Below are 17,846 nucleotides of genomic sequence, written 5' to 3'. Positions count from 1 at the left end.
TTGTAAAATTTTAAATTGATGCTGGAGCAGAATGCTCAGTATTAAAAACACCTTAGGGCCAGGTCACCAATACAAAAGTGGCAGTTCAAGGAGCCATAGGAACTATTTGCAAATACCCAGTCACTCAAACCCGAGAAGTAAACTTAGGCCATGAAAAGGCAATTCATTCCTTTTTAGTAGTCCTGGAGTGCCCATATCCCCTGATGGAAAGAGACCTACTCCATAAACTGCAAGCCTCTATCTATTTCTTAACTCAAGGAACACACCTAACCTCAGAGAACCACAACTCATCAACCACCCACCTCTTACTAACAACCGCCTTGTTGGAGGAATATCTCCTGGTTCTAAGCTCCCCAACTGTGGTCTTGGAAAACACCTCCCTTATGTTGGAATTGCAGGCCCAGTTTCCCCATGTTTGGGTGGAATCAGACTCCCCAGGACTGGCAAAACACCATCCCCCTGTAGAACTATAGGCCATGGCTGTACCCATACAAGTAAAACAGTTCCCCATGAGTTAAAAGGCCAGAGAAGGCATAAGTCCCCACATACAGTGACTACTGCAGGCAGATATTTTAAGACCGTGCAAATTGGCCTGGAATACTCCATTCCTGCCAATAAAAAAGCCTGGAACCAATGACTATTGGCCAGTCCAGGATTTACAGGAGGTCAATGAGCAGACAGTCACTGTCCAACCAACTGTCCCAAACCCATACACCCTCCTCAGCCTACTCCCGCCAAACCATACAGTATACACTGTCTTGGACTTGAAGGATGCTTCCTTTGCCATCCCTCTGACTCCTAACAGCCAGCCAATCTTTGCTTTCAAATGGACAGATCCAAACTCAGGAGACACTACCCAGCTTACTTCGACCCGATTACCCCAGGGGTTCAAAAATTTTGTTTAAATTCGCTTGGATATAACAGCAGCAGATGGAGACACTAAATGCTGTGGCTACAGCATCCAGAGAAACCCACCCATCTTAACCTCAGATCCAAGCTGAGGGGCTCTCTAAGAAAGCAAAGGATTATAAAATAGCTCATTCTTTGCTCACAGAACATCAGCACACAAAAAGAGAACCAAGCATTCAAACTAGAGAAAGTATCACAGACATAGGAAAGAAATACTCTCAGAAAAGAAGAAAGACCTGTAGTCATCTTTCAGAACTTCTTGGAAGAAGTAACCCTCAAGCTGGTCTTTTGTGCTGCCTCTCACTGCATCCCTGCCTGAGGAGGACAGGGCAGGTGAGCAGCTGGACAGAAGGTCTTAAAGAAAACCAGGAGGAAGACTATAGAGCATCCATGGCTCCTTGTTCCCTTTGCAGTTATCTCCCACCACAGCTATCTTACCATCTGCACCCCAGCCTTTCACTTCCCTTCCTCACCTCCTCCATCTTTCCTTTGACTTAAGATATTTCTCTCCCCCTCCCACTTTTTCCTTTTAGTTTTGATGTGATGTCCAACTTTACCTACATAGAGTGAAACTATTATATTTATACACTATGAAGTTATCTTGAACAAAATGTCAAATTATGTCTGCTCTGCTGTTCTTAGATATGAGGATATGGCTCTGATCACAGTGGATGATTTATTCTATCTTTTATGATCTTATGATTAGTGGTATGAACTTGTAAAATAAGCAATTGGGGATAAAGACAACATCTACGGTCTTAAAAAAAAGTATCCCAGTCCCAACTCCTACACAAAGCTTTGAAGTAAAAATGTGAGATCTTCATTAGCTCTATGTCACCAACTGTATTAGTCTGTTCTCACATTGCTGTAAGTAGTACCTGGGACTGGGTAATTTATTTAAGAAAAACAAAGAGGTTTATCAGCTCATGGTTCTACAAGCTGTATAGGAAGCATAGTAGCTTCTGCTTCTAGGGAGGCCTCGGGAAACTTCTAATCATGGCAGAAGGTAAATGGGGGAGCATATCTCACATAGAGGGAGCAGAAGCAAGAGAAAGAGTGGGGAGGTGCCATACACTTTGAAATGAACAGACCTCAGGGGAACTCACTCACTGTCACAAGGGGGGGTGCCATCACCACCCCCATAAGCTAATCATCTCACACCAGGCCCCACCTCCAACACTGGGGATTACATTTCAATATCAGATTTGGTTAGGGACACATCCAAACCATATCACCAACCCAGGACCCTAATGCTCAAGTCTTTAGAAATTCATGTGGTGCAGCCCCACATGAAGGAAGAAAATTACTGCCATTATGAATCTTAAAGATGCTACTGTCAGAAGTATTATTATATCTTAAAAAAAAATCCAAACTGATAATCCAGTCGAGAACTGTATTATCCAATAAGGGAGCTACTAGCCACACATGGCAACATAAAGTCATTAACACTAAATAAGATTTAGAATTCAGCTCCTCAGTTATACCAACCCCATTTCAATGGCTCATTAGCCCCATGTGACTAGTGGCTACTGTATCAAGAGCAAAGACTTATGCTGCAGAAATTTCTAAAGACACAAGAGGGCCCTACTATAAACCAGCAAGTAAGAAAATGCCTTTCTTGGCAATCTGACTATAGCAGTGAATTCTGTCTCTAATTCCTGAGGCAAGTGGGCATACCTGCCCTAAAGTCAGCAGTTTTCAACTGTGCTCCATGGAGTCCCTTAGTGGCTGGTGCAGGAAGCAAGGACAGGGAAGGGAAAGGCAGACAGAACAGGCTCAGGGCTCCACACACCTCTCTTCAACCAGCACCTCTGCCTCCACAGAGTTGTAGGTACGTATCACTTGACTCCAAGCTCCTGAGAAACATTATATATTCACTTTGGAGTTTTAATTGCTATAAATTATCATACATGGGACAAAAATTGGAGAGCTGTGGGATCTACCACCACATCACTGGAGACAGCCCTAAAATATATTATTTTTTTTCTAGTATAAAATCATGTTTTCCAACCTCACATGGGCCTTCTGTGCAGCTCTGCAATTCTCCATGCACCTCTTACTGACTCAGGGTACCCCTCAAAGAACCATTACCTGCCTCTTCACTTTATGCAATCCCATGTTCAATTCCATCAAGGTTTCTCTCTGCAAAAACTCCACTTCCTAGTTACCTGGGACAAATGAGGCAACCTGACATGACCTCCTTGAAGCCTTTTCTTGTCTGTCCAAAATTTCTCAGCACTCATCCTTCATGCCTTTGTTTCTGTCTTCATGGCTGTACCTCCACTTGTATATTTAATAGAATTCTCTCCTATTTGCCCCAGGAATTGCTCCATCTACTATCCTCACTTGCTTTCATCTTCAATCTCTCTCTGGCTACTGGATCTTTCTTCTCAGAGCATAAGCATTCTTCTGTGCTTAAGAAAAAAAAAGCAAACACAAAACTAAAAACTAACAAACCAACTTCCCCTGCTATGGTTCTTTCCCTTTTCCTCACCAAATTTTTCAACAGTAATATACACTCTCCACCCTTACCTTCCCTACTCCCTTAGAACCTGATTTCTGCCTTCATACATTTTGTTAAACTCACATCAAAGCTACCAGTGACATCTTAATCACAAAGTCTGCCTACCCATTCTCCTCAATATCAAAACATCTCAGCCTCACAGCACAGATGGCTTGACCAGCCATCCTTTCTGGGAACCTCTCTCCCATGGCTTTGGTGATACTGACTGTGTCTGACACTCCTCCTTCTCACTGACCAAGCCTTCTCCAGCTGTCTCCCATCTCCCACCCCACAATCTAGATAGACATTCCCCGAACAATGTGTCAGCATCCCTCTTGCCATTTCCTTCTGCATGCACTCCCTCAATGATGTCAGTCACAATTCCAAACATCACTTATTTTCCATGACTGCTCTCCCTATTTTCAGTCCAAATCAGCTGGCAGTTATAGGAATGTTTCTGAGAAAGCATTCCATGATCAAACCCAAACTCATCAAAGCCCCGAAAACAAGCTTCTCCTCCTCTATACAGTATGGAACGGTACTTTCTGACTCTATCTGTCCCTTCCTTTCCATTCCTGAACTGGGGAGCCTCTAGTTCAGGCTCCCATTAACTCTCTCCTGTTAATTTCTGCCTGTTACAGGAGCCCAAAGAATCCTCTGACATATCGATAGAAATTATTTTCTTTCTCCTTGCAAAAAAAGGAGAAATGATCAATATCTTCACTCTGTCTACTGCCTTCAGAAAAATACCACAAGGGTCTTTATGAACCTTCCCAGAAGACACCCTACACATGTTTCAACAATGCAAGAAAGCACAACTGTTGGCAAAGTTCCCATGAGAAGCAAGATTCATCTAGAAGCTATGTTTGCTTGCTTTTCAGTATTCTCCCTCTGCCACAGTCCTGAGAGAAATTAGAGTATCACAGAATGTGAGCTGTGACCTAGAGTTTCTGCTAAGATAAAAGCAATAAAATGTATGAAAATGTTTCCTCCTCCTCTGTACTGCCTCCTTGCATCTCCTCATCTTTGTTCTGGTACTGGACTAACAATCCAAGATGCTTAGCATTAGAGAGATGGTAAGAGCCAGGAAATAACTTCCAAGCATCTTGTAGCTCTGCATGTTACAGAAGAAAAGCAAGGCAGGAAAAACCTTTGCACTGTTCTCTGTTATTGTTATAAGAGTCTCATCTTATTAAGGCAGAGAAAAAATAACCGAAGTCTGGCCCAGAGGGAAAGCATCGTTAATTTTGACAGAACCAAGATGTCTCATGCCCAGTTTCCCTTCTCCAAACCACTTTACTCACCATTATCATATTAATTTTTCTTGAATACGATTCTATTATTACTTACTTAAGACCATAAGTGGTTCCAATTTTTTTTTACAGAAAAAAGTCACAGAATACCAGCTCTTGAGAGCCCAAATTGGTCGATTCATTTAATCCAATCCCTCTGACCTTTGTGATAAAATTCTTAGTCCAGTGAGGTTAACTGACTTTCCCAAATATCATTCCATTATTGTAAATTCTGGGTTTTATGCATATTATGCATGCTAATGTGTCATATTTCTTATCAAAAATACTATTTTCATAGCTCTAGGTATCTTTTCTTCATTAAACATCTTGAATGAGCTAGAACATTCTAGAATATGGCACTTAGAAACTTGATAAACCTCTGGAGAAATGATATGATTTCTAAGTTTAATCCAGATATCTGAGGTAAGGTGTATAAACTAGGAGTTATTGAACCAATAACAAAAATATTTTCACTTAAAGGTAATGCTCAAAAATACTCAGAAAAACTGTCCTCCTTTGTAAATGTGTGGGAAGGAAGCAAAGAAAAGAGGTAAGAGACAGAAGTGAGTGTGTGGGAATAATTGGGAAAATTAACAGCAAGATTCAGTGAAAATTATTCTATTTTTTTCTTTTAAAGAACACTTTAAATTTCATAATTACAAATTCCAGGGAACTGGATACTTAAATCCATCAGTGATATTTGTTTGACTTCCACATTTCCAGAGGAAATCAGAAGCTTATTTTGGCTTTTGTTCTCACTCTTCTCTTTTTCACCCACCCAAACTGGGTTGAGATGTTTCAAAAAGTAAGCCCGAGTACAATGGAAATTAGGCTCTAGCTACTAAATAAGAAGCTGTGCAAAGCCCTTTAAGTACTGTGAAATCAAATGTTCCCATTCTTCCAACAGACACTGAAAAGGCACAGAAATAAAATCAGATCCAATTCTCACTTTGTATTTTTGAGCAGAGGTTTTAAATACCATCAGCTTAGATTAATGTATTAGTCACCCTGTATAAGCATATTTCATTTACAGGGAATCCAAGTGAATATATTAACGAAAATGATAATGTGCTAAAGGCATGGCATAGCCCTTGTAAATAAAGAAATCAAAGCATGATTGTCCTTGTCTATATTTTGCAAATATCCAAACAACCACAAGTTTACAACTCAAAAGAGATTACCATGAAAATCAAATGATCAACTTCCACTTTCATGTCTCAAAATGAAATGTTTTTAACTTAACACTCAGAAAGCTATTTGCCATATATGTGTGAGGTGATTATAAAAATTCCGAAGTGGAATAGATGTCGCCTGCCTGACTCAGATGTCAGCAGAAGCACTTTCTTTACAGCATGACTGGTACGTTAATCCATCATGGTCATCTTCCAACTGAGCCTCTGCACCCTTACGCACACAGCCAATGGATGGAAATCCCCATAGAAGAATTATTATTATTGGGCAAAGCCCCTTTCTAAGTACTATGCAGATATTCATTCCATCTGATGCTCCACAGACCCTACGAATGGTTTTTTAAATGTATTTTAGTTATTATTATTATTATTATTTTACAATGAGGAAACAGAGGCACAGAAAAATTAAGCAACTCGCCCAAAGTCACAAAGCCAGCAAACAGCAATGGTGGGGTGTGAGCCCAGGCAGTGTATCTCCAGAGTCTGTACTCTTCGCTACTACTGTATCATCTCTTCAGTATGGTGAGGTATTGGTCAAAGGGTTCAAAGTTTCAGGTGTTCAGGAGAAGTAAGTTCTGGAGATCTAATATACAGCATGGGATTGATTGTTAATAACACTATATTGTGTACTTGAAATCTGCAAAGAAGGTAGATCTTAAATGTTCTCACCACACACACACACACACACACACACACATGCATGCACACAGACACAGAAGAGGTAACTATGTGAGGTGATGGATATGTTAATTAACTTGATTGTGGTAATCTTTTCACATTGCATATGCATATCAAAACATCGTACTGTAAATATACACATTCTTTATTTGTCTATTATACTTCGAAAAGGTTAGAAGAAAAAAACTAAGTGCTTTCTAGGGACCACTAAATGTAAAAATAAAATGAAACAAAAAAGAAATAAAAACTAACAAAGGGAGAAGGTGATTTTAACCTTCTATGGGGCTGCTTAAACATACACAACAAGCGAAGTAAGTAGTAAAATGAACCTTCATGGTTCCATCATCCAGCTTCAAATATTTTAGAATATTTGTCAGTTGTTTTTCATCTATCCTCCCCGACCTCTAGTTTTTTTTTTCCTTTGATGGACTATTTACAACAAATTCAGAAGGTTCTCAACTACCTAAAACCAATGTGGAAAAATTCCATCTGAAGACATAACGCAGTAGCGCTGAGCTGGTCTGGAGAGGACCTATCGTGCAGGGCATAAGGTCTTTCTTCACCTCACTCAGGTTGAATGGATGCTTCCCCCTTCCTGTGCCTCCTCCCTCACCTGCTGTGCAGTCTTCAATCATAGCCATGCTAACACTTCCCTGCATGGCTTTATGAGCACAATCCTGCCTCTCCACTCCCTGCAAGGGTGAGTGAGGATTAACCCTTGGCTGGGTCATAGCAGCCCCATCACTGAGGTCGTGCTTACCACATAGAAGATGCTGAAAGAATGCAGAATCAGGAAAGAGAAAGCAGATCATCTAATCTTCATAAAATAAGCCAGCAAAGAAAACTGAGGCAGTTCAACTAGACATTGTTTTTACTGTAAATAAAAATATGTTCCCTAAACCTTCAGTTTATCTTATAAGCAGAGATGGCAACATCCTTAAAAATAAAACAAAATGTGCTTACAATGTAATCCTGTCTCTGAGTGGAACTCATCATTGTCTGAGTGTTTCTGAAAGGGAATGAACAAAGACATCATTAAGAGTCATACGAAATAGGCAATAGCTTCTCTGAAGTCTGACCTCACAGGCCACCCGTGGCTCCTTTTTCCATGAATAAAAAATGACTCTCTCTTTGCCGATAAACATGAGACATGTTAATGGCTGTTGTAAGAGTTATTAATAACATTTCTTGTCAACCCTGATCTTATTTAAAATGCATGTCAGATGTGGAAAATCAAATGTGTTATGTATATAAATGTATTTTATAGTATTCATCAGTGTAAACCCTAAAGTTAACATTGCAAAAAGCTTTGATATTAACCCTCATTTTCATTGATTAACCTTACAAAAGGCTAGCAATTTTCCACTTCAGATTATCCCCAGAACCGAAATCCTATTCAATAATTAAAAGAACATGTACTTATTTTAAATATTAAAACAAGAAATAAAACTCTGGAATTTAATGAGAATATCTACGCTTGATCTTAGCCAAAATTTTGGCCAAGAAGCAATTAATGAGAATATCTAACCTTGTCAAATCAAGACATCTAAGTTCAGAAACTTTGAAATCCTTTCATGAATAGCCTCCCTCAAAATTGTACTATTGTAAAGGACAGTGTCCTTTAGTGTGAGATACTAAAATTATTAGGAGGCATAGCCCCTATCCCCAAAGAGCTTATAGACTGTAGGGGAGAAAGGACATAAAAACAAATTCCTACAAGAGTCAGTAGGTAATAAAAGTGATACAAGCCAAGAGCCCTAGGGATTTCTAGGAAAAAGATCACATTGAGGGATTTTTAAAGGAAGCAAAATTGAAATGTACTTAAAAGTGATAGACTCTGCAGAGAGATGGGAGGTGGAGGGGTAGTGATAGAAAGCTGTGGGAAGTGTATCACAGAGATGAATGGTTTAAATCAAAACCAAAAGGTAGAAAAGCACAAAGCCCTCAGAGAAAAATGTGAGCAATACATTTTTGTTACTCACATTTGGCTAGTTGGGAGTATATGTCAGCATGGTATGCAGTAAAGGTGGAAAGGAAGTTGGGGCCAGGTCATGGAGGACCTAGAAAGTCTGATATCTGAAGCAAGCATAGGGGCACCATGCAGCAAGCAAGACGGGGTCAAAGGGGAAATGACCCAGGACCATGTGCTTTGGAGATCAGAAAGCCAAGGTGTGCTAAGAATAGCTCAGATAGGGGCTACCACAGATTTAAACAGAGATGAAGAGACAGAAGAATGAGAATGGGGTAAGTACCAGAGAGAAAGAATTCACCAGAAATGATGAGTGAAGAGAAAAGAAGGCAAAAAGCAGGCATGACATAATGCTAATTTTGAAATTCCCAGTCTGGGTTGCCAGGAGATCATAAATATCGCTAAAAGATAGAGCAACTTCCAGAGAAGGTTTTGGTTTGCATTAGAAAATGAAGAATCTGTTTTCTGAAAAAGTGTTCAGTTTGCAGTGAGGTGGGTCACCCAGTTAGAGATATTTGATGGCTCATTTGTTGTAGAGGGACACTGGAGCTAGAGATGTAGATGTGAGCATAGTGTACAGGCTGCTAAGGGCTGAAACTGTGGATAAGATGACCAGGTGAAGACTAGGGAGACCTGAAGAGAGACATTCTGAGAACAAATCTTGGGGAACTCAAACGTGTGGGCTCAGCACCTAGGAGACAAACAGTGCCATGATGACGTGGTCCTTCCTGCACCAGGAAGGGCAGCTCCTCAGACTCAGGAAGTTTTCTGAATCCACCTACAGCATCGCTCCCCTATCAAGGATCTCCTAGAGTTCATCTCCACCTTCCAGAGGGCTGCCTGGCTTACAATCCCTTCTGAGAAACAACCTGATCACCCTCATCAGAAATTAACCCTCTGCCTCGTGCCACTTTTCAGGCTCTGGAAACATACATCCTTTGCCAGGATTATTATGCAAATGCCAGCCTCTCTGTCCACCTCCCCAGCTGTATCCCTACTTCTCCATCACTTGAATACTTCTGTGCACCAGGAAGAAAAAAAAAAAACAGGAGAAAAATTTCTATTTTTAACTTGTTTTTTCAAATTCTCTGCCCCATGATTTCTGTTCTTAGGTTACCCTGTGGAGAAAATGTGGCAGTATTTGAAAAGAGAGGAAGAAGAGAAGACATTGGAAAGGGAAGCTGCAAATATCATATTCTTCATGTACTTCTCTGATAGGTATTTTCTGTTTCTTGGGCACCCAGTAAATGAAGTGCTATTCAGAATACATAATGACATAGAATCTTTCACATAAATTATTCTGTCCTTGGCTGATACGATTTTCATTAATGATTAATTTATGAAACCTAAGTCATTCTATTTTCCCTCTACACATGTCCCTAGAGATTTTGACTTTCAGTCACATCTGCCTATCCACTGGGGAAATCGAGTCTATACCTAATTACGGATTAATATGATGACCAAGTACAGGTTGAGCATCCCTTATCCAAAATTCTTGGGACCAGAATTGTTTTGAATTTGGGAATTCTTCAGATCTTGGAATATTTTTATGAAACCAGTTAAGCATCTCAAATCCAAAAACCCAAAAATCCAAAATCCAAAATGCTCCAATGACTATTTCCCTTGAGCATCATGTCAGTGTTCAAAAAATTTTATATTTTGGAGCATTTCAAACTTCAGATTTTCTGATTTGGAATACAAACCTGTATACTTTAGGCAATAGTATGTTTCCAATGCTAAATTCTACAGTACAGTCATTATTTTTATCAGTAAGTTTCTATCACCTAAAGTATACTTGGGAATCTTTTTTCATCTCTGAACATTGTATAAAAACCAAGGAGCCACACCCTGGGTCAGACTTAGGATGTTAAGTTTACGCTTAAGTTCTAAGTTAGAAAATTATGTTCCTTCCTTCAATTTAAATATTATTCTGAAAAATCTATGGGTCACTAATATAATCTGTAGTTTTACTCAAGGCCCTAAATGGGCCAACCTCATAATCTTCATGTGATGAACTGGTAAGGGAGTGAAGGGAGGTGCCTGGGGCTATCCTGGAAGCACAATACACATGCAGATGCTGTGTGAACCTGCAGGAACTGTGGCTACTCCTTGCAGATTACAAGGAGGCAGCCTGAACTCATATAGAGCACTTCCTAATGAGAGCGGCCCAGCCTCAGAGGTGGCTTCTGTGTGAAGTAGAATCCTCTCTAGCACTCAGAGTGTTCCCGCAGGCGCTGAATGGCAACCTGGGAAGCCTTAGGGGTCTCTCAAGTCAGCTCTGACTCTATGATTTGCTTTCCTAATAGACAGAAAAGATATTCAAATCATGTATATGTCTTCCTTCTTTCTACATGGCAGCTTTAAGAAGGAAATAGAAAAGAAAGAACACCAACCCAGGACCCAGGGCAAGTCAACCTGATCTCAGTTTGCTCAGCTATAAAACGGATGGTAAAATGGATGGTAAGATACCTTCAACTTCTAAGGACTTATGAACAGAATTCATTTCCCTGTGCCTGTCTCATTTGCCAGAATCTTGTGGCAAAGGTAAAAAGACATAGAAGGGCACCTGACTTAGAAAGCCTCTGCTCAATGGGGTTGGCCTAATGGCCTGGAGCCTGGGTCCAGGGTAGATGGGGACTCCACATGGAACAGCTGAGCCCCCAGATGGTCCTGCCATCTCATGTCCAGGGGGATGCAAGGGGCTCCCGTTTCCACACTCATCATCACCTGCCCCTCAGGACCCAGGAAAACAGCAAGGAAGAGTCCCAGTAGAGCCAGGCTAGCCTAGGAAACACTCATAAATTCATAATGAACCACTTAAAAGTATCCCAGTATAGCATGCCACAGTCAGTGTGGACATTGTTTAGACTGTTAATATGCACCAGCACCTACAAATATGAATTATACATTTGCAAATACCGTTATGGACCACATAACGACACTTCAGCCAACAACAGAACACATGTACGACAGTGATCCTGTAAGATGATAAATAGGTTGAAAAGTTCCTATTGCCTCGTGATGTCTTGGCCATCATAATGTCGTAGCACAATACATTACTCACATTTGTGGTGTTGCTGGTGTAAATAAACCCACATACTGCCATCATACAAAGGTGTACAATAATGTCCTAGACCTTCATATTCACTCGCCACTCATTCTCTGACTCACCCAGAGCACCTTCCACTCCTGCAAGCTTCATTCATGCTTAAGTGCTCTATACAGGAACAGCATTTATAGTTTTTAAACCACAGTGTTACTCTACCTTTTCTATGTTTAGATATTGTTACATACTATACTATTGTGTTATAACTGCCTACAGTACTTAGTACAGTAAATGCTCTACAGGTTTGTAGCCGAGCAGCCAAGGCTATACCATATCACCTGGGTATGTAGCAGGCTACCTCATCCAGGTTTGTGCAGGTTATGCTATGATGTGTGCACATCGACAACATTGCCTAACAACACATTTCTGAGAACATATCCTCGTCATTAAGCACTGTGTGACTATAGATCCTTACCATGCTCATGTTTCAGATTTTAAAACATCTACTGTGCCATGACATAATCCCTAATTACAGAATTCCTTAAATGAAGCCTATGTGAAAATAGTGTCTGCAAAAAGACCAGCTCTCCAAGAAAAAAAAAGGAACCAATTCGGTTACCACATTGGCTGTTTCCATGAGCTGAACCAGCAAAGCTTTGCTCCTAGGATATGATCTAAGGACTTTCAGCTCTCTCAAGAGCTTCATGTTTTATTTATTCCCTCTAATCAAAGCATCATCTCTTCACTAAAGAACAGAAACAAAATGTTTCTCGATATTACACCTAATAACAAGCATAGGTATAATGATTAGTAGCACTTAGACATCAAATCAAATGAATGGGAGGTTTTTCTGTGATTTATCGGTGAAGTAAAAATTGTATACATAGTAGGTAGCAGATAATTAAAATTAATTCTAACACACGATTTTAAAAATAGAAAACAATTCTGGATGACATTCATTTAAAAATGTCACTTTTAATATAAAGTCTTTTAACTGGGAGTTATTTTCTCTGGCACACACAGCTCTTATCCCCTGGGTTCTCAGGGATCCTTCTCCAGCATCCTTTGAAGCAGAGGTGAGAAGAAATGCCCTAAGCCACCTGCAATTATTCTGTCGATACCTGTCAGGTCTCTGTCAGCAAAAGCTGTTGTCATGGGGCCATGGCTCATCTTGCCTTGAGGTTATCTTTTTTTAAGACACCAAAATCTTAACTCCTTTTTTGGAAAGATATATACTATATGAGAAGTTTTTCCTTCATATTTTCTCTAAGAGAGAAACATGTCATCGGGAATTTTATTAATAAAAATGATGATAAATAGCTTCTTTTGTAGTTTAAAATCACCAGACTGCTAATATGCACATGCATATATAAAAACATGAATTATACATTTGTGAACAGTTCTTCATTAAATTCATGTTTCAGATTTTGAGATTACTACTGTGTAATGATGTAATCAATACAGTGATATTCCTTAAAGGTATCCTGTGTGAAAGAACCAGCAGGGCAAAGAAAACATCCTTAAGAACTGCTTACAGACACATCAAGACAAAGGGAAATGTAACGTATTACTTAACTAGGTAGACCAAACATTAGAACTATGTAAATGTTTCACACATCATCTCTGTAAACACAAGAAAGAACAGAGAATGAAGAAGCTTGGAGAAGAAATTCAAAATAATGAATCAATCAATTGATCTCTCTTGATCTCTCTCTCTCTTGTTCTCTCTCCCTCCCTCCCCCTCCCTCCATTTCTTCCTTCCCTCCCTCTCTTCTTCCTTCCCTCCCTCCCTCTCTGTCTTTCTCTCTCTCTTTCTTATTATTCCAACTTGATTCAACTTCTATACCCCCTTCAGAACAGCTCTCTACATGGAAACCTTTAAGACTTTCCTGGGCCTCTGGCAAGGTCTTGGAAACCAACATCTGAGATGTCATGGTTTCCCATCCAATAACACTGGCTTTCAAGCGGAGACTGAGATGGGGTCTGGTCATCAAAGGCACAGCTGAATGGGCAGCCTGCAGCTCTTCCTCAGGGACAGTGGCTGTTGTAATGTGCTCTGCAGGTTATTAATTCATACTTTAAAATACAGTCTACACCACCAGTCTCAGGAAATGGGCCTGGAACAGCAACATCTCAGCGAATGGGGCGAGACCTGAAGAAGCTCGGCAGTGCTTTGCTACTTTTAACATCATTTGGTTAACTTTCAGATATCCGGTCAACTGCTCTGGCAGCGTGAAGGCACTGTTGGTAATCAGGTGACTAAATGATTCTTTCAGCTAATATTAAATATCTAGTATGTTTTATGACAGCACAATGTAGTAACACCTTTCTTGCATCTTTCTTTGACTCCCTACCTAGATCTGCAAAGCAAAGGGATGCTGGAATCTGTCCCTGGATAAGTCATTTCCCACATCCTAAGAGGAGCTTTACAATCGTTTTTCCTGGCACACTAACTCCCGATAACTGACTGTGTCAAATAGGCTGTTTTTCTTCAGTCGGTGAATAAAACAACGGGAAGCTAAAGGAGGTGATCCGAATTCTTAACTTACCATGCAAAGAAAATGACACGCAGTTACACAGGCGCGCTGGTTTTAATTCAGTGCAGGTGCCCCACCCTGCCCCACCCCACTTACGGGTGGCTGGCCGGCTCTGCTCTGGCTGTGCACTGTCCGTGGACTGGGTGCTGGAGACTGAGGAGACACTGGAGCTCCGTACAAAGCCAAACGCCGCCAGCTTGGCTGCTGGGAGACGCGAGTATCCGGGAGGACGGAGACCAGATTTCGGGAGATTGGATTTTGCAGCATTTGAACTGGAAGCTTTCTTTAAATCTGCTAAAACAAACCCAAATTAAAAAAAAAAAAAATTATTCTCAGTTCACAATGAGATAAAGAATGCCACAGATTGTGAATTCTAACCCAGCTCTATCATAAGCAGACTAAAATTATTCTTGCAGGGTTTGATTCAATATATTTAAAACAGACTTTGGAAGAGATAGGCCCCTTATATTGTAGGTCAGGTGCCTCAGAGAACTCAAAGAGAAGGAGGTGCAGCCGCAGCCTGGACAAGTTTACTGTCTATTTAGGCCTACGAGAGGAGGAAGACAAATAACTTTATTTTAAGGCCATAAGAAAAGGTATCAAGTGCTTAGGACAATGAATGAAAGTGAATACTTACTGTTGCAAGTTATCCTAGATTTGTTAAAATTGAGATACACCTTACATTTTGACATACAACGGGCAAAGAACCACTGTGGTGAATATTTACTAGTAATTTTAAGCAGTTTGTAGTAAGTCTTATAAGCAACATGTACAAAAAATTTGTACTTTCTTTTGGCTGCAGGAATGAGGAGGAGACAGTGTGGACTGCAGAAGCAGCCAGGCTGGAATGTGAGGTCTCCCAGTGACGAGCTGTGGAACTTCAAGCCTAACACGTGTCCTAACACTCATCCTAACACTTAGAGCCACAGTTTCCTTTCATGTAAAGACTGGGAATAACACTGACTTTGCAAATCTAATATAAATATTACTGCTTGTACCACAGGAGCTTGATATGTGCTCAAACTGATATTAGATTCCTTTTCTCCTTTTTCCACTATCTGTTATGTTAGTCCAAACTTCAAAATTAGTTCCCAGATATGTGCAAAGTCAGCTGGTTTTGAAATAATAAACCATCAAGTTATAAATCTAGCATCTCAGCATCACTAAGTCTGAGCCAGGCTCCAGCAATAGCAACTGCGATGATTATCACAAAACTATGAGAAGGCTCCCAGCTCCAGGGAGAATCAGAATATTGTCACCATACAAATGCTCTTTGATAGGAAATATAAAAGGCCCAAGCTTCCCAACATGCTGTGTAACTGTCCTTACTGATTCCTTTAACAACTTTCACTTCAGGCATATTTACCATGAGTGCTCATATAGTGACAATTCAGTGGTGTTCTTATGCTAGTCAACTCTTTATTATCCAGTAAAATATTAATCAGGTTTCAGATTAAACCAGATTTCAGATTAAATGATCCATTTGTTAAAAAAAAAAAACCCATGAAGAAACCACATATTATAAAGCATCTAGGTGTGAAAATACAGAGAGCAGCAATAGATGATATGCTGGATCTAAATGGTGCACAGAAAATTACCTCTTCCTCTGCCAGCTGCTCCCCTAAAAGTGAGGCTATGGAGAGCTGTGAGTCCAGATGAAGGCAGAAGCTGCACAGCTGTGGGTTCCTGATGCCTTAGTCAGGATTACGATGGGGAGGAATCCAGTGATTGCAAAAGGAAAAAGAAGCAAGGAGCTGGGGCTGCAAATATTCCCAACTCAAGCCTGTTCTTGTGCTTGAGAAAACACACACATACCAAAAAAATAAAACAAAACAAAACCCTCAACTATGAAAAAGTAGAAACAATGCTGTCTAACAACTGGGAATGGCCCATTTAAATCAGCAATTTATGCCATGTTTAATGACTTCACCTTGTTGTTCTCATATTATTTTGAATACTTTTAGGTGACGTCCCCAGAACAGTGAAAATATCCCTAAATATACATCACTTTCACAGTGAGTTTACACCAAACAGATTTTGAATGATGTCTTTAGAACAGGAAGAGAGTTGCTAAACATCAGATTTAATTTCAACAATACACTCAAATTTCATTATATTTTGATACTAAGTTATCTATAACCTCCTTTCTAGCCCGGTTAATCAATAATTAACTTTATGCAAAAGCAAGTGAGGAGAATGTGAAGAAAATAATTTTTCTGAAAAACAAACTGTATTTTGGGGAAAAAAAAGTTAAAGTCAGAATTTCTAACAGAGTACCTAGGCATGCAGTAAGCATTAATATTCAGTGAAGAATGAAAACCTAGTTTGTTAAATCATTACATAAGACAAGCCACTGAACATGTTCAAAAAGAAATTTATCTTATCTACACTTACTTATATTCCATTATTATGGATTTCCTCAGTAGAAAAGTAGCAGTGGAACGTGCAGAAAGGAGGAGGACAAGCAGCACAGGATCCCAGATACACAGGAAGCCAGTCTCTAAATTGTTTTCTAGGTTTCCCTTTCCCATACTCTCGATCTTTACTTTAATAAAGACACATATGGGCTGTGTTCGTGTGTGCATGTGTGTGTGTGTCTGTGTGTGTGTGTTTAGATGACTTGCAGAAGTATACTTGCCCTCAACTCTCTGTACATACAATTTTTGCAAATTTAATGGTAGCTTTATCATACATTAAGTTACTATATAATGGTCTTTCCTTCTAGCAGATTAATCTCATGAGTAGTATACATGCCTACAGGGTTTGCAGAAGCAAGTCTTATTCTTTTTATACCACCAGCTCCTAGCACAATGGTTTCTACAATGTATCATTCAATAAATATTTAGTTGAAGTTTACATTAGCCAGGCTTTTACTACACTAATTTAGCCCACAGTATAAGTCAAATATCTCTACTAGTCTCTGCATGAGATCTAGTCTGGAGTAGAGCTCAAAAGTCTGATTTTTTAAAAATCACCTCAGTGATTCTGATTCAGGTGGTCCCTGGATCTTTGAAAACTTCAACAGAATATGCCAACTCACCCTGTGAAATAACTGCATTCAGCTGTTCTGGCTGAATGTATCTTAATCTTAGTTTCTCCTAAGAGGGACATCCTTATAAAATTATATAGTCCTTACTATTTCTCAAACAAGTCCAGTGTTATGAACTGAAGGTCCCTCCCTGCCATCCCCCCCAAATCACAGGTTTAAATCGTAACGTGCAATGTGGTGGTATTTAGAGGTGGGGCCTTTAGGGGTAATTAGGTTACAAGAATGAAGCCCTTGTGAATGGGATTAGAGCCCAAGTGCCCATATGAAAAGAAGCTGCAGAGCTAGCTCCCTCTGTTTCCACCATGTGAAGGTATAATGAGAAGACGGTGGTCTGCAACCCTGATCTCAGACTTCCAGCCACAAGGACTGTGGGGTCCCTCCCACAACACATGGGAATTATGGGAGCTACAATTCAAGATGAGATTTAGGTGGGGACACAGCCAAACCATATCAGACTTAATGGAGAAAGGTTGAATGCTTTCCCTTGAGATTGGTAACAAAGCAACGATGTCTAATCTTCCCACTCTTAACTCAATGTAGTGCTGGAAGTTCTAGTCATGCAATAAGGCAAGAAAAGGATATAGAACGGGAAGAAAAAAGCAAAGCTGTCTCTGTTTGCAGGTGACGTAATTGTCTACATAGAAAAATCTGAAGAAATCTACTGCATAGAATT

General features: G+C 40.0%; 1 protein-coding gene across 7 annotated transcripts in view; it reads right to left on the bottom strand.

Annotated features, from left to right (window-relative positions):
* The window catches only part of MTUS2 (microtubule associated scaffold protein 2), a 744,933-nt gene that overhangs the window by 387,965 nt on the left and 339,122 nt on the right, over positions 1-17,846 (bottom strand). For 5 of the 7 annotated variants that reach the window (XM_078375228.1, XM_078375229.1, XM_054256733.2 and 2 more), the window contains one exon: positions 14,221-14,418. In XM_078375228.1, the coding sequence (XP_078231354.1) occupies positions 14,221-14,418 (198 nt within the window). The remainder of the gene's footprint in view (positions 1-14,220; positions 14,419-17,846) is intronic. The other 2 variants (XM_035303356.3, XM_078375230.1) reach the window with 1 other exon arrangement.

Source organism: Callithrix jacchus, chromosome 5 (assembly GCF_049354715.1).
Source record: "Callithrix jacchus isolate 240 chromosome 5, calJac240_pri, whole genome shotgun sequence".
Lineage (NCBI taxonomy): Eukaryota > Metazoa > Chordata > Mammalia > Primates > Cebidae > Callithrix > Callithrix jacchus.
The sequence above is the reverse complement of the archived record's forward strand: the minus strand, read 5'-3'. Positions and strand labels throughout refer to the sequence as shown.